This window comes from Dipodomys spectabilis, unplaced genomic scaffold (assembly GCF_019054845.1).
Source record: "Dipodomys spectabilis isolate Male_0828 unplaced genomic scaffold, ASM1905484v1 ptg000098l, whole genome shotgun sequence".
In the NCBI taxonomy this organism is placed as follows: domain Eukaryota; kingdom Metazoa; phylum Chordata; class Mammalia; order Rodentia; family Heteromyidae; genus Dipodomys; species Dipodomys spectabilis.
The window spans coordinates 9374267-9394537 of record NW_024870775.1 but is presented as its reverse complement, the minus strand read 5'-3'; the positions used below and the strand labels follow the sequence as shown (position 1 = coordinate 9394537).

At 55.1% G+C, this 20271-nt stretch overlaps 2 protein-coding genes across 2 annotated transcripts in view; both read right to left on the bottom strand.

Moving 5' to 3' along the window:
* Positions 1 to 10670, bottom strand: part of Tnrc18 (trinucleotide repeat containing 18) — an 80108-nt gene extending 69438 nt beyond the window's left edge. Inside the window, 1 exon segment of the mRNA XM_042686583.1 lies at positions 10378 to 10670. Coding sequence (XP_042542517.1) covers positions 10378 to 10564 — 187 coding nt within the window. The 5' untranslated portion in view covers positions 10565 to 10670.
* Positions 10628 to 13243, bottom strand: LOC122113561 (tropomyosin-1, isoforms 33/34-like). The gene is made up of 2 exons (XM_042686584.1): positions 12908 to 13243; positions 10628 to 10779 (listed from the first exon to the last, which is right to left on the bottom strand). Exons 1-2 carry the CDS (start codon positions 13209 to 13211, stop codon positions 10628 to 10630), a joined length of 456 nt encoding a protein of 151 aa, XP_042542518.1. The 5' UTR covers positions 13212 to 13243.
* Between the last annotated feature and the right edge of the window lie 7028 nt (positions 13244 to 20271).

Below are 20271 nucleotides of genomic sequence, written 5' to 3'. Positions count from 1 at the left end.
AAGTGTGGGTCGCTTACATCTGTGATCCTAGCTGCTCAGGAGGCTGAGATCTGAGGAGGTTCAAAGCCAGCCTGGGCAGGCTGTAAATTAAAAAAATAGATGAAAAAAAAAACAGCTAGAGAGCAAGCTGTGGCTTAAGTGGTAGAGTGCTAGCTTTGAGCAAAAGAATCTCAGAGAGGGCACCCAGGCCTTGAGTACACGTCCCCCAGGACCAACACACACACACACACACACACACACACACACACACGGAGCGGGGAAGGGGGAAGAGGGGAGGGGGGATGACACACATACCTAGACTGTAAAAGCTCCTAGGAGACAGGTATGGTGGTATATGACTATAATACCATCAGGTTGGGGCAGGAGGAGCAGGAGTTAAGAGGCCAACCATAGGCTCCATACTTTGCTTTAAAAAGGGGGTAATGGAGGAGAGAAAAGGGGGCGAGAAAAGGGGAGGAGAGAAGGAAAGAGAATTTCTTTTTTTGTGTGTGTGTGTGGGGGGGGGGGGGGTCCGGTCATGGGGCCTGAACTTTGGGCCTGGGCGCTGTCCCTCAGCTCTTCAGCTCAAGGCTAGCGCTCGACCACTTGAGCCACAGCGCCACTTCCGGCTTTTTTCTTTTTGCTTATGTGGTGCAGAGGAATCAAACCCAGGGCCTCATGCATGCAAAACAAGCACCCTACCACTGAGCCACCTTCCCAGCCCCGGGAAGAGAATTTCTGATACCATTACAGGTGATCCTCTATATCTCATATAGGTACTACAGAATAACCAAAACCACAGGAAGGAAATTGTAAAATACAAACCGGTGCAGGGAACCGGTAGGTGCCACACCTGAAATCCTAGCTACTAAGGAGGCTGAGATCTGAGGAACACGGTTCGAAGTCAGCCCAGGAAGGAAAGTCTATGAGATTCATATCTCCAATAAACTACCAGAAAACCGAAAATGATGCTGTGGCTCAAGTGGTAAAGCACTTGCCTTGAGCTAAAGAGCTGAGGGACAGCGCCCAAGCCCAGAACTTAAGCCACATGACAAAAATAAAATAAAATAAAATAAATAGTAAGCTGGATACTGGTTCCCACACCTAGCTACTCAGGAGACAGATATGAAGATCACAGTTAGAAGCCAGCCATGGCAAACAAATCAGTGAGTCCCTTTTTTTTTCTGCCAGTTGTGGGGCTTGAACTCAGGGCCTAGGCACTATCCCTGAACTCTCTCTAGCTCAAAGCTAGCACTCTACCAGAGCTACAGTGCCACTTTTGGTTTTTGAGCCTGTAATCCTAGCTACTCAGGAGTCTGAGATCTGAGGATCACTGTTCAAACCCAGCCTGAGCAGGAAAGTCTGTGAGACTCTTTTTTTTTTTTGAGACTCTTATCTCTAGTAAACCACCAGAAAACCAGAAGTGGTGCTGTGGCTCAAATAGTAGAACACTCACCTTGAGCTGAAGAGCACAGGGACAGTGCCCAAATCCAGAGTTCAAGCCCCACAACGGACCAAAAAAAAAAAAAAAAAGAGAGAGTCTGCCCAAGCTGGCTTTGAACCGTGATCCTCAGATCTCAGACTCCTGAGTAGCTAGAAGTCTCACCTGCACCTGGCTGGTAAGACTCTTATCTCCAACTAACCACCAAAATTCTCCAAGTGGAGTTGTGGCTCAAATGGTAGAGCATCAGCCTGGAGCAAAAAAAAAAGCCGGGTGTCAGTCACACCTGTAATCCTAGCTACTCAGGGGGCTGAGATCTGAAGATCAAGGTTCAAAACCAGCCTGGGCAGGGAAGTCTGTGAGACTCTTATCTCCAGTTAAAAACCAGAAAACCGGAAGTGGCGCTGTAGCTCAAGTGGTTCAGTGCTGGCCTTGAGCTGAAGAACTCAGGGACAGCGTCCAGGCCCAGACTTTAAGCCCCAGAGTATCAGTACATCATCATCATCATCATCATCATCATGACAACAGTAATAGTAACAGAACAGAACCTGAGGCTGAAAGACCAGGCCCAGGATGGGAGAGGTCAGGAATGGCAGTACAGCAAACATAACTGTAAAATCACCACAGGGAGAGGCTCCCCCTGACAACTTCAAACCAACCCTGATACAAAGAGAACGAGAGCAGAAACAACTCAGCTCCTCCTCCTGAGCAGTGAGGTGCAGCTACTACCAGCCATTGTAGTCAACGGAAGACAACTCAGGAAAAGGTCCCAGCCACCGAGCTCAGGACTGATGGCCCAGGCACAGGAATTTCAATCTTGACTCTAAAATGCTGTTAAACATTTGAAAAAGGATAGGGGAAAATTGCTCACAGAATACAAAGATCAAGACTGAAATGGAGCCTCCCATGGTGGTGCATGCCTGCAATCCTAGCCCTCAGGTGGCTAAGGTAAGGGGATCAAAGTTCAAAACCAGCCTGGGCAACACAAGGAGACTCGGGAGAGAGGGAGGGACAAAAGGAAGGGAAAGAAAACTGGCACCATCAGGCTGGGCACTGGTGGCTCATGCCTGTAATCCTAGCTATTCAAGAGGCTGAGATCTGTGGACTGCAGTTAGAAAGTCTGTGAGACTTTTATCTTTAGTTAAACCACATAAAGCCAGAAGTGGAACAGTGGCTTAAGGGGTACAATGCTAGCCTTGAGCAAAATAGCTTAGGGACAGCGCCCAGGTCCTGAGTTCAAGCTGCAGGACCAGGTAATCATCATCATCATAATTTAAAAAGGCACCATTTTCCTCAAAAGTAACATACCATTCCTCACTGGATCGGTGCTTTTCCTTCCCTTTCTGAGAAAGCTTCAATGGAATCTGCTTTTGGAAACAAGGAAGTAAAAACAGGAAACAAGGAGGTGTAGAAAGAGTCTGAAGTATGATGACTCCACAACAAGCCCCAGAAGCAGGCAACTGGACCAGGACAAGGAAAATGGAAAATTCCAGGAAGGGTATCTTCTGGAAAAGAAAGAGGTAGACACCAAAGAGGAAAACATACCAGGATACTAGAAGCCAGAAATCTTTATCCCTTTAGGGGGGAAAAAAAATCCTACCGAAGAGGCTAGAGGAGGCATGACACAGAAATAGAATACCTGTCTAGCAAACATGAGTTCAAATCCCAGTATTGCCAAAGGTGGGGGGGGGGGGTTACGACGACCAGGTATGGTAGTGCAGGCTTATAATTCTAACCACTGCAGAGGCCAGACAAGCAGGAAGACTGAGATAGGAGGATGACCCTGAGCAAAATATCTTAGGACCTTCTCTGAAAAAAAAAAGCAGGGCTGGGAATATAGCCTAGTGGTAGAGTGCTTGCCTAGCATGCATGAAGCCCTGGGTTCAATTCCTCAGTACCACATACACAGAAAAAGCTGGAAGTGGTGCTGTGGCTCAAGTGGTAGAGTGCTAGCAATCAAAAAGAAGCTCAAGACAGTGCCCATGCTCTGAGTTCAAGTCCCAGGACTGGCAAAAACATTAACTAAAGCAAGAAGGGCTAGAGTGTGGCTCAAGTGGTAGAGCACCTACCTAGAGAACTTAAGATCCCGAATTCAAACCCTAGTACTATCCTTGACCCCTCCCTCCAGGGGGGAGAGGGGAAAAAGGCAATTCATCACTCCAGGAAATCTAAAAAAGTTAATTTTATTACAGTTTATTTTATTGGCTCAGTATTGAGAACAATGTTTATAAAGCCATAATAATAAAACAGGCTTAAACACAATGGAAGGGGGAGGTCGAACAACAAGAATCATCATAAGAAGAATTTATTAAGTGCTTATTACATACCATATAACACTTCTAAATTCTTTCATCCTCCAATTCCATGGTAAGAAAATCAAAGTACCAAGAGACAAAGTATCTCAGCTGAATAAAAAGAAGTTGAATTCAGACTCCAGGTATCTATGCCAAATCCTCATGCTCCATAAAAAAACTACATGTTCAAGCCAGGTACTGGTAGCTCACGCCTGTAATCCTAGCTACTACTAAGGAGGCTGAGATCTGAGGCTCAAGGTTCAAAACCAGCCCAGAAAGAAAAGTCCTTGCAACTCTTATCTCCAATTAACCACAAAAGTGTTACTTTTGAAGAGTAAAACTTACTATATGCTACACATTCCCAAATAATAGTTCTAAAAAGTCAATCAGGGGGCCGGGAAGGTGGCTCAGTGGTAGAGCACTTGCCTTGCATGCATGAGGCCCTGGGTTCGATTCCTCAGCACCACATAAGCAAAAAGAAAAAAGCCGGAAGTGGCGCTGTGGCTCAAGTGGTAGAGCGCTCGCCTTGAGCTGAAGCGCTGAGGGACAGCGCCCAGGCCCAGAGTTCAGACCCCACGACCAGACCCAAAAAAAAAAAAAGTCAATCAGGAGCTGTTGTTGGTGGCTCACGTCTATAATCCTAGCTCCTCAGTAGGCTGAGATCTGAGGATTGCAGTTTGAAACCAGCCTGGGCAGGAAAATCCATGAGATTCTTTATCTCCAATGCACCAGCAAAAAGCTATAAGTAGTTATAGCTCAAGTGGGTAGAGCACTCACCCAGAGCAAAAACACTCAGAGACAGTGCTCAGGTCCTGAGTTTAAGTCCCAGTAGCAGCAAAAATCAATGAGTGAATGAATAATGAATGAAGGAGAGATCAGGTTGGGCCACTTGTGTCTGAGGACCCTAATCCCTGCCAGGGGAAGAAAAGGAATTCCACAGGCCCCTGGAGGAGGTCTGGACCTGCTCTAGGGAGTGTGAGTCAGGGAGTAATGATCTCAATTATTGCAACAATCACTTTTGCTGAACTGCAAAGGACAAGAGCAACTCTGCACCTGGCCTCCGCTTGCTTGTTCTGGCTCATTCTACCACCTGAAAACTACTACAGCATCCACCTAACACATCTAAAGAGATGAGAAAACTCAGGCTCACCTAGCCAATATGCCCAGGGAAGGGAGGATAGAGATTGAAAACTCCACGGCCTCTAAGGCTTCGGGGTGGAGCTGATTTTAATCCTGGGATTGCAGGTTAGAGTTGATGATGCACCAGGCTTTTTGCTGGTTAACTGGAGATAAAAGAGTGTTTCCTGCCTAGGCTGGCTTCAAACTAGTTCTCAGATCTCAGCCTCCTGGAGCAGCGGCCATTACAGGTATGAGTTTTTTTTTTTTTTTTGGTGGGTTGTGGGGCTTGAACTTTGGGCCTGGACACTGTCCCTCAGCTCTTCAGCTCAAAGCTAGGACTCTACCACTTGAGCCACAGTGCCACTTCTGATTTTTCACGAACTTTGCTGCCTGAGCTGGCTTTGAACCGTGATCCTCAGATCTCAGCCTCCTGAGTAACCAGAATTATAGGCGTAAGCCACCAGCACCGGGCTGGTATGAGCTTATTATAAGGGTTATTTTGGAGTAATTTCAAATCTACAGCAAAATCTGACACATATAATACAATGAACTACTAGCATGTGATTCTCACCAGGCCAGATTGTAGTGAACGATTTTCTTTCAGTGCTACACGGTATTATCTAAAGTGTAGCTGGTCTCTCACACACATACAAATTGATGATCTAAATTGTTGATACTCTTTTATTCCTCCTTGCCAGATCTTTCCCCAAAGGAAAATTCCCTTACCAGGAATTGCTTCAACATTCTTCCTGGGGAAACAAGGAAGGGACTGGCATAGCAGCTCACACCTATAATTCCAGTTACTTGGGAGGCAGAGAGCTGAAGGAGTATGATTTGGAGACCAGCCTGAGCAAAAAGAAAAAAATTATATAGAGACCCCCCCCCCCCCAAATCTCAGCAAACAAGGCAGGCATGGTGGGTGGCTCACACCTGTAATCTCACTAGACCCAGGCAACAGCTCAAGAAATTGTCTAGAAAAAAAACAGCATCTTACATAATCATACCAGTATGACTTCGTGGAATATACTATCAACAATGCTAAGGGCTAATCTCCAGTCTACTCCCAGATTTCCACAATTGCCCCAAGACCTTTGAAACAGTTTCTTTCTTATCCCCAATTCCAGTATCAAGCAGTATGTGGCCTTTAGCTACGACTTTTTTTTTTTTTAAGTCCATTGTGGGGCTTGAATGATGGGCCTGGGTGCTGTCCCTGGGCTCTTCAGCTCAAGGCAAATACTCTACCACTTGAGCCACAGCAGCACTTCCTGTTTTCTGGTGGTTAATTGGAGATAAAGAGCCTCACAGACTTTCCTGCCCCAGCTGGCTTTGAACTGTGATCCTCAGATCTCAACCTCCTAAATAGCTAGGATTACAGGAGTAAGCCACTGACAACAGGCTTTTTTTTTTTTTTTTAAAGAATTCGGGTCTGGGCTGGGAATGTGGCTTAGTGGTAGAGAGCTTGTCTAGCATGCATGAAGCCCCAATGTTCAATTCCTCAGTACCACATACACAGAAAAAGCTGGAAATGGCACTGTGACTCAAGTGGTAGAGTGCTAGCTAGCCTTGAGCAAAACAGGCTTATGGACAGTGCCCAGGCCCTAGAATTCTAGCGCCAGGACTGTCAAGAAAAAAAAAAGCAAACAAAAAGGAATTCAGACCAGACTGGGGCTGGTAGCTCACACCTGAAATCCCAACTACTGAGATCTGAGGATCGTGGTTCAAAGCCAGCCAGGGCTATAAAGTCTGTGAGACCCTTATGTCCAATTAAGTAGCAAAAAGCTGAAGTGGAGCTAAACAGGAAAAAAAAAAAAAAAAGGCAAGAGATAGGGCCTCTAAGACCTGAGTTTATACCCCAATACAGGCACAAAAAAGAAAAAGAATTCAGGCCAGTTTGGTAAAAATGTTCCTCCAGTTCCTCACTGTTTAAAATTCCAAGACCTCATTATTGGCCCTGGGGGACAGGCAGGATCCGCCCTGCATCCCTCCGACACACCAACCTCTGCGTTCTGTCACCAAGATGGCTCTTCACACATACACAAAAGCTACTCTCAGGTCAAGCCCTTTGACCCCCAATGCCTCTCACTGCCCCCGCCCCCTCCAGCCAGACCCGACACAACCCAAAGCATTTCACCCCCTTTGTGGCCTGGGTCCCAGTTTAGAATTTTTTCCCTTGGCTGATTTATACCCCTGATCGCCTGAGTTCCCCCCACTTCCCAAACACACACACACACACACACACACACACACACACACACACACGTACACACACATACCACTGAGCCCCAAAGAGCAAAGACTGGTCCGTTTGGTTCAAGGCTGAACCTCCAGATCCTGGAGTGGTTTCTGGCTGCCAGGAAGTACTCAGAAATTATTTGCTAAGTATATGAACAAGGAAGAAAGGAAGGAAGAAGTGAGCCAGTAAGCAAAGAACCAAGAGATGGCAGAAGAAAAGGCCTTTCTGAGATTGCAGAATCTCCATTCCCAGATTGCCGCTAACCGAAGAAGGAAAATTCCGGCAAACCTCCCTTATCACAGAACTCACTGATTAATCTTTCTAAATCAATCCCAGTGGACTGACAGGCTGGATTCCAGAAGGGTCTTCTGGGAGAGAGGCAGGAAAGGGAGGGGAAAAAAGCCCCTTGGTCCCAAATTGTCTAGTGGCCAGGCCAAAGTACAGACCTCCCCATCCTGGGCCCCGGGACCCACCTTCCATTCAGTGCTGGCTGTGGGGGCTGGGAGGATAAAGACCCAAGTACAAAATCCTAAGAACTCTTTAAATGCAAGGCAAGAGGACTGCCGACCTCAGCCTGGGCAGACCAGTGGCTGGAGTCTAGCGGAATCAGTTGCTAGCTGGTCACTAGTTCCTTTCACTCAAGGGTATAGGAAAGAGAAAAAACATCTTTGTGTTCAACCAGCATCCAGCATCCCTACTCCCATATTTTGTGCTTATACTGGGGCTTTAATTCAGGGTACCTAGGTGCTGTCCTTTAGTTTTTTCATTTTGCTCAAAGCTAGCACTCCATCTCTTGAACCACAGCTTCACTTAAGGCTTTCTGGTAGTTCACTAGAGACAAAAGAGTCTCCTGGGCTTTTTCCTGCCCAGCCTGGCTTTGAACATCGTCAGAGCTCAGCCTCCAGAGTAACTAGGATTACAGGCTTGAGACACCTACTAGGCTCCACATTCATTCTAGATTCCTATCTTTTTTCCAAAAAAAAAAAAAGAACAAAGCCACACCCACAACACGGAAAACCACCTCTCCCAGAAAACCCTCACTCACAGCAGAACTCCCTCAAACCCCCATTCTCCCCACGCAGTACCCCTTCGTTCAAAGGGTTCACAGGGCAGCTCCCCTCGGCCAACCTACGTAGCCCGGCCATAACCACCAAACATGCCAGGGGACCCAGCCACCCAAAGGTAACACCCCCTTCTTGCTGTGTGACTGGGGCAAATAGCTCAACCTCTCTGAGCTTGTTGTGCAAAAGTAAACAAAGATCAAGCTGATAACACAAGCAAGACTCGAGGAGCAGACAGCTACAGAGAGAAGAGGGGGGTAAGAGGTGGGAAAGAGAAAGCACCTGTACCCCACAAAGAAAAAGGGGGGGGAAGGATTTAGGTTGAGGAATCTCTAATCCTCCCTGATAATCAGTAAATTCCGGGCTCGGTCCCAGCTAGCAGTTAACAGGATTGTCTTGGGCGTGGCTCTGGGCCTTGGCCTAGGGTCCACAGCTCCAGGCCAGGCTGGAGGTGGAGTTGGGGGAGATAAAAGGGGGGGGAGGGGGCGAGCAGCACAGGGACCTACTCTCCTGGGTAAGAAGGCCTCACCAGGCTGTGGCAGCTTTCCCGCCATTTCCTCTACAGTATCAGCTATGAAAGGGCAGAAGTGGGGGCAGAGCGGGTGTGTGAAATCGGAGGACTGCCATAGAGGACTCCCCTAGACCTCCAATGGGGACTTGCTTAACCCTAAGCCCTAACACCCAGCCACCCGGCATGAGTCGAGGTCTGCCAGACCAAGCTCGCACTGCACAAGACATTGATGAGTGCTTGCACGTCTGAGCCAGGCACAGCAAAGCCACAGCCCCTACAGGCGGGCAGCAAGGCCCAGCCGGCCAAGGACAGCCAAGATCAGATTCCTAGGGCGCCCCGGCCACCACCCCAGGCAGCACCAACTAACCCGGCGAACCCAAAAGCCATGCGAACGCACACCCATCACTGCAGCCTCGCGCTGCAGGGTGCCCAAGGGGGGAGCCCCAGATGGCCTTGGTACCCCCAGGGCAGCCTTCAAGTCCTGCCTCAAGGGTCCCTAATGCCTCCGCCCTGGGCCAACATGGGGCCACTTAAGGAGGAATCCTGAGGCTCGGGGCTCAGCGGCAGCCCCAGAACAGCCCAACTCCCCAGAGCCGCGGGCACCTCCGTGCCCCTCCCCCGGCGCCTCACAAAGGCCCTTTGTCCCACCGAGTCCCGGACTTGGGTTCCTGAAAAGTTACAGCAGAAAAATCCAAGAGAGAAGCAAAATCAGCCAGCGTGGCCGGGCCGGGTGCTGGGGCTGAGGATTCTTTCCAAAGCTCCAAGGACAAGGACAAGGATCTCCCCAAGAAATCACAAACACCCCAGACTGCGACTTAAACAGAAAGGTGGATTTCTTTTCCTTTTCCTCCCTTTCATCTGACCGTCTGGCTCAGAAGCCAGGAGCAGCTGGGGAGGAAGGGTTGGGGTCCCCCCCCACTACACACCATCGCCAGGGCCGGGTCACCCGGCTCTCTTTCGTGTCCATTCGGCTGCTGCAGTCCCGCTGGGCCCGGCCAGCTGCGTTCTCCGCTCCGCTGCCCTTCCAGGAACCAGAGGCAACCGCCCGCGTTCCCGGCCACCTCCCCGGTGTCCCCCAAGGCCACCAGGACCCGGCCCATCATCTGCTCCAAGGGCCGGCCGGGATTCAAGGACCCCTCCGCAGCACTGTGCACCCTCGTTCAGCCTTAGAGAACCAGAGTTCCCCAAGCCGGGATCACCGCCCTCCTACCGGGGAAGAGGCCTAGAACTGGGTTAATCGCTTCCCCGACCTCTTCCCCGGGGCCGGGGACCCTGCTGAGCGCGGGTGGAGACGGAGCTGGACACGGAACCCAAGGCCCCAGCGGCACAGGGGAAAAAACCCATTTGCCAAGAAAACGATGGGAGTTAGGGGAGCGGGAGGCGCACGGGGAGCGGGCGTAGGACACCCGGCGTGATCGCTTCTCGCCCGGATTTTGCAAACCCCAGGCTCGCACCACCAGGGGCCGGCGGACACGGATCGCCTTCGGGGCGGGCTCTGATCGCCGCCGCAGACATTTGGGAAGAACCAGAAGATCCGGGCCGGCAGCCGTTGGGGCCTCGGGATTGGCCTCTGCTCTGAACCCCGGGGATAAGGGTTTCCTGCCCAGGGAGCTGAGCCCACCCGTTCCCTAGCGACAGACCGGGGGACGGGGGTCACCGAGCTGCCCCCAGACTCGGGCGCGACGGTCTCCGGGGCCTCGGCTCCCCTCCGCCCGCGCGCTCCGTCGCGGCGCACTTACCCGGGTGCGGGTGAAGGTTAAGGCCGGCCATGTACTTCCCGGGCGGCAGCGGGCCCGGCAGACCCGACGCGGGCAAACGTCCGGCGGTGGCCGCGCCCACGCGGTGACCGTCCATGGCCAAGCCGGACAACAGCGGAGGCGGGGGGCCGTGCACGGACCGCTGGGGTCCGAAGTCTCGGCCATCCATCCTCCGCGGGAGAGCGGCGGCCAGCCTCCCCCCGCCTGGCCCGCGGGCCTCGATCACTGGAAACTAAAAGTTCGGCTTCCACGTAGTCCCGGAGTCCTCGGGTGGCGGGGGCTCCGCGGCGTGCATGGCGGCGGCCCGCGGCCCCGGGCGCACGGCCGGCGGCGGAAGGGCCTCTCCGGGCGGCCGAGCGGAGCTGTGCGAGGCGCACTCGGCGTCTTGGCGGAGAAGTAGATGAGCCACGGAACAACGGAGAGAGGAGAGAGAAGGGAGAAAAGGGGGGGGAGGAAAAAAAAAATTAAGTTCGATAAAGTCGCCTTGCGCCCTTCGGAGTCGGGCAGCCGATCGGGGGTGTCCAGAAACGAATTCGGGAGTTAGACCACTTTAGTGAAAAGTTCTTTCTCTTGTGCCCCCCCCCTTTAAAAAATCTACGTTTTCCTTCCTTCCAGAGGATTCGCAGCTCCCCAGGACTCGATTTGGGGAAGTGACAGGTGCGCGCCGAGCTCCAACCCGGCCTCGGCCTCAGCGATGGCCCGGGTGTGTCCTCCCTACCCCGGGGAAGGCCAAACCGGCGGCGTCCGGAGAGGCTAAGGAGACAAACCACCGCAGAGGGGTTTGATTCCTGGGCGTCACAAGCTCCGGGGTCGAAAAACTGGGAAGCCTCTTCCTTGAGCTGCTGGCAAGGTCTCCCCAAACACTATCTCCTCGGCAAAGTTTAATATTTAACCTTTCTGGGCCCCCTCGCCTGCTTTTTTTTTTTTTTTTTTTTGCCACCCCCACCCTAAAGAGTTTGATTTTCCTGTGTTGGCCTGAAAAAAAAAAGCCAAAGGAATGCTTAGTTTGTTGTGATTGCTGCCCGATTGGGGTGGGAGGTGGCAAAAGCACTGGGTTTGTGGTTTTTAAAGAGCTTCGCCGCCCCCTCCCGCCGCCGGCATCGGGGCCACCCGGAGTCGCACAATCCTGGGTCCCCAAGACCCGAGGTCGTGGCGCTGCCGCCGGAGGATTTGTTTAAAAAAATAATAATCCTCCAAACCGAGCTTCGCTTTCATTTTCCATCGCCCCGGCGTGGGAATCATTTCGCGGCTCCGAGAACGCGCGGCCCACTGGGGAGGGGGACATAGGATGGGAAGGAAAAGGGGTTCAAGGATCTCTCTCCAACCCCTAGCTTCCCACACATTACACACCCTTAAAATAACCTACAAAGGAAAGCTTCGAGGGGAGGAGGGCGGAGAGGCCCGCGCTGGGCCGAGGGGCGCCACCCCCCAGCGCAGGGCAAATCCCCCTGTAGTTCTAGTTTCAAGATGTTTGTTTAAAAGCTTTGTCGCAGGCCGATTCCCGTGGGGGCGGAAAGGGGAGGGGGACGGGGGGTGTCCTGGAGCCCACCCTTCCCCGGCTGTCCGGCCGGCCGCCCTCGGTGGCTGATCGTTAACTCCCGGAGAGGCTCCGAGACGCTCGAGCAGAGCCAAAAGAGCCACCACCCGCCTTCTGGGGTGTCCGCCCTGCACCCCGACTCCGCTCCCAGCACCCCCTAAGATGCACACACCGTTCTCCGGCTTCCTTCAGCCTTTCTGTCCCCCCTCCCCACCTCCAACTTTAGTATTTTAACATGGTTTTGGTTACAAACACCCCCCTCCTTACTCTCTCCCTCCCGTCTCCAGGTCTGGTACCAGATCCGCGTTTACTTTGGGGAGGGGGGGTAAACAACCTTAAGATTGCCACATCCGAGGATATCGGTCTCACGGATGCGAGGAGCCTCCCGGGATTTTTTTAAAAGATATATTCTTAAGATTATCTTTCTTCACAAAAAAAAAAAAAATCAGCGCCTCAAAGCATGCCCAAGCTCCCCACTTGGGATAAGTCGGGGTGAAGCCCCCCTCTGGAACAGCCTGGCAGCGGCGGCGAAGCCGGCGTGGCCATCGGCGGGCCCCGCCGCTTTCTTCCTACTTTTCTCTCCCTCTTAAATGCAGTTAAAATGGCTGAATTCCGGCTTTTAATTAAAAACAGCCTGTCTCATCGAAAACGTCTGGGCGTCCCCGGCTCCACAGCTGCCGGCGGAGAACCGAGCGGAGGACCCACGCCCCTCGGCCGTGCCCCCCCCCCGGCCGCCGAGCACCCGGAGCGGGCTGGGGGCGAGGGTGGGCGCGGGGGGCGCGCCTCCTCCCTTCCCCGGGGCTCCCGCTCCCCGCGATCCCCCGCGTCCCGATCTCCTTCCCGGGAGCTGCGCGGCTCCGGGGGTGCCAGCCCCCCGCGCACGCCCGAGGGGCAGGAGGGGTGGGGGGCGAGCGGCAAGAAGTTTGGAGACCACCGCGCCCCCGCGGGCCTGGGGCAGGCGGGCCGGCGGCGTACCTGGCGCGGCGGAGCTCCCGGCTCCCGGCTCCGGTAACAACGTCTCCGGTGGCGGCCCCGGTTCCCCGGCGCGGCTAGGCGCCCGTGCTGCCCGCCATCCCGCGGCCGCCGCACACTTTTTGCCCGCCTTTCCTTTTTTTGGTAGAAAATCGCTCCCGGGGCCGAGCGTTCGGCGCGCCAACTCCTCCGCCCTCCCGCGGTCCGGCTCCCGCAGCCCCCGGAAAAGCCAGCTTTCCTCCCGCCCAGCTCCGCGCTTTTTAATAAAATCCAGGTAGCGCCGGTTTAAAGAATCCCAAATCTCCATATACAGCCCGGGATTGGAAAAGGTACATTACACAACCCCCCTTTCAAGTTCCTCTCGCTGGATCTAAAAAAAAAAAAAAAAAAGCCAGCGGGGGGGGGGGGGGGGGGGGCTTGGGGGAGGGGAGCGCTCGGCGGCTAAGAAACACGCATTGTTCCCGGGTGCCCGCCCCCCCCTCGGGTCGGCCCCCGACCGCCGCCCATTGGCCGCGCGCGCCGCCCATCACGCGCATGTAAACACCTTGGCCCACAGCCATTCCTATAAAACCAATTACGGACCTCGGGGCTCCAGCAGTTTCCAGGCTCCCCCTCGGCGGGGCTGAATGATCCAAACTGGTGGTGAGAATTTTTCCGAGCCGTTTCTAGGCAGCCCTCCTCCCCCCCCCCCCCCCCCTCCAACCACCACCAGTTCCAGCCCTACCCTCCCTCACCCCTCCCCCGCCTCTTCCTCCTTCTCCTCCCTTTTCCTCCCCCCCCCTCCTTCTCCTCTCCTGCGTCTGGGCTTGGAAGTGATCAAAATAGGGGAAGATGGTTGTCGCCGCAATCCCAGGCGCGGTTTAATGGGCCGCCTGTCAGCTTCCTGCTCGCTGGAGGAGGTGACAAGCCGGACGAGCCGGGAGAGACCTTGGAGCCCGGCGAGCTGCAACCCTGCGCCCGACCCCCAGGTCTCCCCCCCCCCCCCCCCCCCCGCCTGCCTTCCCGGGATTGCGCCTTTAGAACGCGCAGTGGAGACGCCAAAACAGACAAGGACAAGGGCGGCTTTTTCCCTTTTTTTTTTTTCCTTCCTTTTAAAAACAAAGCAGCGATTCAGTCCCTCTTTCCCCCAGCCGCGGGAGCGCGGTCGGGGTGGGCTAGGCAGGCCGAGAAAGGCGTTTTCTTTGCCCCAGCCTGCGGGTCCCTCCCTGAAACGTGGTGTCAGATGGTTACTGATTAATATTTTGGAGAGGCTGCGGCGGCGGGGAGCGGTGAGTCTAATCTTCTAAAAAGGGGGTTCCTATAGAAACGCGGGCCAGGGCGCGGGCGCCCCTCCCCGCGCGGCCCGCGGCGGGGCTGCGGCGCTCGGCTCCGCGCGCCCCTCCCCAAAGCCCCTCTTGGCGTGGGCGTCCCCCTCCCTTCCACCACCACCCCCCAAAAAAAAAAAATCAGAGCAGAAAAAAGGATTAGATCGGCTGAGCGCAAGCTGAATCCCCCTCGATTCTGACATTTCAGCCTATTAGCATTTCTCCACGGGGCCTTCTGAAACCTATTAAAGTATAATATTAAAAACCTCTTGGCTGGGGGCCTCTCTCGCCTTCCATCCGCCGCGCCCCCTCCAGGGAGGGCGAGACCGGGAAAAAAAAAAATCTGTTGAGCTCAGAGGAAGCGGCTGCCAAGCCTAAAAGTGCTTGGCTGGCCACGACAGCGGAGGGGGAGGGGGCCCCAATCCCCCAGACTTTGTACTTTATTTTTGCGCTTTCAGCAAAATCCTTTCTGGGTTGAGTCTCCAGGAGCTGTTCGAGGCCGATCTCTACCTGGCTTGGGATTCAAGGAGGACAGACCCCACTGGAAAACTGTTTGGGGAGGGGGAGGGGAGCCCGCGTAACCTTTTCCGCAGCCCCGCAGGCACCCAAGCCGGGCTAGGCGTTTACCTACCCTGCAAGGGCAGAAATCCTAGCCGATCCTGCCTTGGAAGGCTACCGTGGTGACAGGATTTTAATGAAAACAAGAGAAAAGTCCGCTCTGCGAACTCAGCGTTTCCTCTTAGCTCCTTTTTTTAAAAAAAAAAAAAAAAAGAAAGAAAAAATCCATTTTTAAGGAACTTTTTTTTTTTTGAAGGGAGTGAGAAATGAGCTAGTGAGCGGCCCATTCGTTCTATTTTTTTCCACTTTTAGGGGGGACGTAGGGGGAGGGCTGGAGGACGAACGGGGGGGGGGGGAGAGAATGTCTAATTTAATTCCAGGATAAATTTGAGGGGGGGAAGTTGAGCCTCTGGAGGGCAGTTTCAAGTTGCCCTTCCTGGAGCCTCCCGCGCTGGTTTCTAGGCTACCCACTTTGGGAAGCTAGAGACCGGGGTGGGGGTGGGGGAGAGAGAGAAAAGGAACGAAAATAGCCTGAGCCAAGGGGAACCAACAGCGGTGGCCGCGCATGGAGCTGGGCGCGCGGGTGTCAGTGGCAGCCAGGGCGGCGGGAGGCGCCCAGTGCGGCCTGGAGAATTCAAGAAGACGGAGAGAGAGAGGGGGGTTAGAGAAAGGAGGTATTGTGACTGTGTGCCTTAGGGGAGGGGGGGGTGTCTGCAAAAATGAAATAAATGCAGTCGAACTGCACGGGGCTGCTGGGAGGGGCGCGCAAAGCACCCGAGTCTCATCCAGAGGCCTTTGTGGGGGTCCCAGTAAGCCCTCCCCCGGCGGAGTCCCATCACCTCCCCCATCCTGGTCAGAACACAGGCCTGATCCCCACCCCCTTATCCTGCCAGCCCGGGAATGTTATTTTAATGTAGCACAAGGGGGCAAAAAATGTTATCTTGAGACCGGTGGGGTGGAGAATAATAATGCAAAGGGTTTTGGAGTAGGGGAAAAAAAGGCCTATTTTTATAAATGTTTAATGTTTTCACCCTGGATGCTCCAAGACGCCATAATTGTGACAGCGGGGCTATGTGTGCCCATAAATCATTTAGTTGCTAATAAAAAAAAAATCTGCCTATTTGCCCTTGGATTTGCCAATGGTCTGTGCCTTTTTTTTTTCAAGTGCGCCCTTGTCGGCGTGGCACAACCAAGTCCGCATTTTACTGCAGCCGCCCACCAAGGTAGACGGGGCCCCCTCCCTGCTGGAGTCTTTGCGCCCGGGCCCCCTCGGGCCCTTCTGGCACCCGCGCTCCCCGGCGCTGCCACGCGGGCACACCCGCAGCCAGGGCGCAGGAGGCAAGGAGACGCTGGAGCTCGGGGTTCCCAGCCACGAGGTGGGGCGCCAAGGACAGACCCTGTCCGCCACGTTTTACCAGGCTGTGGAGTCCACAGGGTGCGGACCAACCCAGCCACGTCTTTGATCTTTGCCCCCTCTCCTCCGCCTCCAGGAGTCCCCGCAATCGCTGGGTAAACAGCAGCCAGGAGCCATCTTGGGGCGTGGGACGCATCCCAAGGGCAGTGGAGACTGCAGCCCCGTCCTCTTGGGGACCTCCTCGGGTATCTAAGGGAAGGTCACTGGGCAGCCCAGCCTGGCTTCAGGGGTCTAGGAAAACGCCCTCTGGGCCCTGATGGATATACTTAAACCCTACGATTCCTTGGCCACCGCATAAGCCACGCGTCCCCGCCGCCATCTTCCGCGCCCCACCCCCATCCCCATCCCCACCCGCCTGCTTGTTTACCCGGCGGGGATCAGCGGCCAGAAAACGGTGTTGACACAGAGTGAGTGAGTGAGTGTGTGTGAGAGAGAGGGTGTGTGTGTGTGTGTGTGTGTGTGTGTTGTACTGACTGTGCGGAAAATCGGCTGGGAATGTGGGAGTAGGAGGGTCTCCACGCAACCCCAAATTGCAGATTGTGGAAAACCCAACCAAGCCAGCCTCTGCCCGGCCTAGCGCGGTTGTCTGTCCGTCCACCCCACGCCAGACATCTCTGGGATGTCCCGGACTGCCACCTCCCGCCACACAATCTTACACTGCCCTCCCCCCCCCTCGCTGTAAAACCAAAGGACAGGCCAACCTTGAGTCCCGCGGCCTCCCCTGCCCGCCGCGAGCCTGCGGGCCCCGCCGACTGCGGGGGACCCGCATCCCCCTCATTTTCCTGCCCTGTGCGAAGTGGAACCCCGCGCTTCCTGAACCCTGGCGTCTCCGACCGCGTGGACACCTTCTCCTTTCTTGTGCTCCTCCCCCAGGAAGAAGGGGGGGAGCCAAGTGTCCATTCCTAGGAGAGGGCAACAAGGCCACCGCATCGCCCCAAACCGCCTTTCCTGGGGGTAAGGCGAGAATCAGAACCCCAAGTCCATCGGCCTCTAGGTGAGGGGACCCCCCAAGAGAGGGCCAGCTTCTGCCACCAGATGAAAAGGCCACAGTCGGGTCCTCCAGGCGCGCAGGTCCTGAATCTGGCCACTCGGGAGCTCCCGACCGGGCGCCACTAAAACCCGGAGAGGCCTCACTCGGGACAGCCTTCCTCTCACCGCCCCGGGCCGGCTGGCTCGGCGGGCGTCGGTTCAGCCAACGCAAACCAAGAGCCACCCAGACCCGCCGGGACGACCGGGGACGAGGCGCGCCGCGCCCCGCTCGCCGCCAGGACCCAGTCGTGTGGCGGCCGGAGCCGGGGCCATCTCGCCAGGCCGGGCCCGCAGATTCCGGCTCCTCCCGGCCCCGCCTCCGACCCTGGCCTCTTCCTCCGGCCCCTGTCGGTCGGGTTTTCCACTCCAGTGTTTGGCTCCGGAGGTTGGGGATGCGCTCGGTGAGACCATAAATCTCCGCGCCCTCGGCCGTCTCTGCGGCTTAGGTGCTGGCTTCCAAGGCCATGCCGGGCGCCATACTGGTCTGGCCAAAGCTTGGGAACCCCGAGACTGCTCAGGAAGTCAAGCCTGGAGCTTTCCCACTCGACACAGAAAGGGAAGAGCCTCGCCACTGAAAGCCACCACCATCCCCGCCCCGAGTGCCGGACCCCGAGGTGGCGCAGTCATGGATGATCACCACTTGGGGTAGGGGCGCTGGGATTGGCATTTCCCCCTAGGAAGCTCCGAGGGGCCGCCGGGATGGACGATCGGTCACCAGGCCGGGGCGACTTCCCACCACCTCTGCAGACCTGCCCTGTACCCACGCCCTAGGAGCCCTGTGCAGGTGCACAGGGGACGTTTTCAGGGGGAGAGAGGGTGTCGATAGGCGAATGGGGTGACTGCAGGCGTGGGGCCCCGAGGTAGGGACTGACTCATCGGGTTCCCCACCTCCCTCTCCTGTGCCAGGGACCCCCGCCCCCAAGCTTCCCACCTCCCTGCGTCTGCCGCCAGCCCTGGTGCAAGTGTCCAACCGTCAGGCCAGCGCGGGCGGGCGGGGGGGGGGGGGGGGGGGGGAGGGACACGTTTCCACCCGCATTCGGGATTAGTTCCACTGCAAGAGTAACCTTACGATTTGTGGGCCAAAGGGGCGGGAAATAAGGGATGCGCCCTGAGGAGAGGATCAGCGCCTCGGGGAGCTTTGTAGAGGTGGGGACAGACAGTATGCCCCCCCAAGCCTTGCCAGATGTGGGGGGTGTTTATAGAGACCCCTCCTTCCACAAGGAGCTTCGTTGAACCCCTTCCTAAAATTGCTGTTGAACCTTCCGACCCCGGCCCCCATCCCCCGACCCCAAGGCCCCAGGAGGAGACTTGGAAGACAAAAGTGCTGTGGTTGGAACCCAAGGTTAAAGTCCACCGCTGGCATTGGGTTGTTTTGGTTGTTTTTTTTTTAATTACTTCATTTTTTTTTCCCATTCCGGAATCTAAAGAGCCATAGTGTTTCTCCAAATAAACCACTAATAAATCAGCTCCCCGGTGGCTGGCGCACTGAGTGACCTTGGGAAGGTTTCCCCGGACCTGAGGGAGGACAAGGTGGGGGAGGGGTTCAATGTCACCACCACAACCACCCTGCCCCCAGCAGTCCAGGGGGTGGCCAGGGACCTCCGTGAGTGTTTATTGTAGTATGTGTGTCCAGAGGGGATGGGGGAGACTGGGGTACCAGGTTGGGGGAAGCGAAGGCCAGGGGAGGCTTTTCTGCACAGATTGATGTGGGCCCCGGTGGTTTCCAGCACCACCTCCTACACTGGCCCAGGCCGTCTTTGGAGGCCTGGGTCTTTGTCTGGGTGTGACCGGGTGTGTTCATCGAGTTTGGGCGAGGTGTGACTAATGGGATTTATGGATGTCAGTGCCAGGGTGACGAATGGAGAGCTTGGCAGCACGTGTGTCTAGGGAGGGGTGCTGCACCTGAATAGGGTGTCGGTGCCCCCCCCAGAGGGGGCTGCCCTTCTCCCAAGGCCTCCCTCCCCCACTCCCTGGCTCCCAGCTTTGTTTGGGCCTTCCCAGCTCCCTGGCTCTCTGGCAGGCCTATGCCTGCAAACCGCTCCAGAGCAAATTCCAGTGCAGGCCTGGGCCCTGGCCCAGTCCCCAACCCCCTCCCCCCATCCCGTTCCCCACGTGGCACCCTCAGATCTTGGAGGATGTTTCCACCCTGCCCCAGCCCTCCCACCTTCTCTGTCATCTGGGTGGTACCCTGCCCACCCAAGAGAAGAGACAGCAGAGGCTTGCCTCTGTTTTGTGTGCTGGGTATGGAACTCAGGGACCCATGTTAGCTAGACCAGTGCTTTAGGACAATGCGCTTCACAGCGCTATTTAAAGAAGGCAAAGGAGGCTCCACACCTGTAATCCTAGCTACTCTGGAGGCTGAGATCTGAGGATTGTGGTTTGAAACCAGGCTGGGCAGGAAAGTCCGTGAGACTCTGTCCAATGAATCAGGAAAAAGTGGGAAGTGGAGCTGTGGCTCAAGTGGTAAAACACCAGCCTTGAGCAAAGAAAGCTCAGGCAGGGGTGTTGCCCCAGTCCCTGAGTTCAAGTCCCAATATTGGCAGGAAAAAAAAAAAAGGTAAAGGTTCCAGCCAATGGAACACTCCCCGCAAGCCCATCCTACTGACCTGCTTCCTGGGGATTTTCTCCAGGCGAAACTAGAAACAACATAATGGGGGAGGGGGAGGCAATGGAGGTCAGAGGTTAATGGAGTCTGGTTTGGCCTGAGGTGGCTAGGGATGGTGTGATGACAAGCTGAGCACATTCTACTGGAGTTCTGGAAGGCAGGAGTAGTTAACCCTGTTCAGTTCTACAGATCCTGGAGAAAATTGGGTTTGGGGTAAGGCCCAGCATGATGAGTCACATCTGTAATCCCAGCAGAAGCAGAGACTGGAGAATCAAGAGCTCCAAGGCTGCCCTCTCCTGCTGCTGTGGAAATACATGCATGAATCCTTGAAGAGGAACCAAAAGCCTGGTGTAATCTATGCTACTCTGAAGGCTGGTTGGGGCTGGAATGTAGTTCAGTGGCAAAGCACTTGCCTAGCAAGTGCAACTTCCTGGGTTCGAGCCCCAGTATCAAAAGA

Excerpts from the sequence above, each read along its gene's own strand:
- LOC122113561 (XM_042686584.1), bottom strand. The coding sequence starts at position 13,211 with ATGGAGATTTGGGATTCTTTAAACCGGCGCTACCTGGATTTTATTAAA. Across the intron at positions 10,780-12,907 it reads CGGGAGCTCCGCCGCGCCAG|ACGCCGAGTGCGCCTCGCAC; the intron begins GTACGCCGCCGG and ends TTCTCCGCCAAG.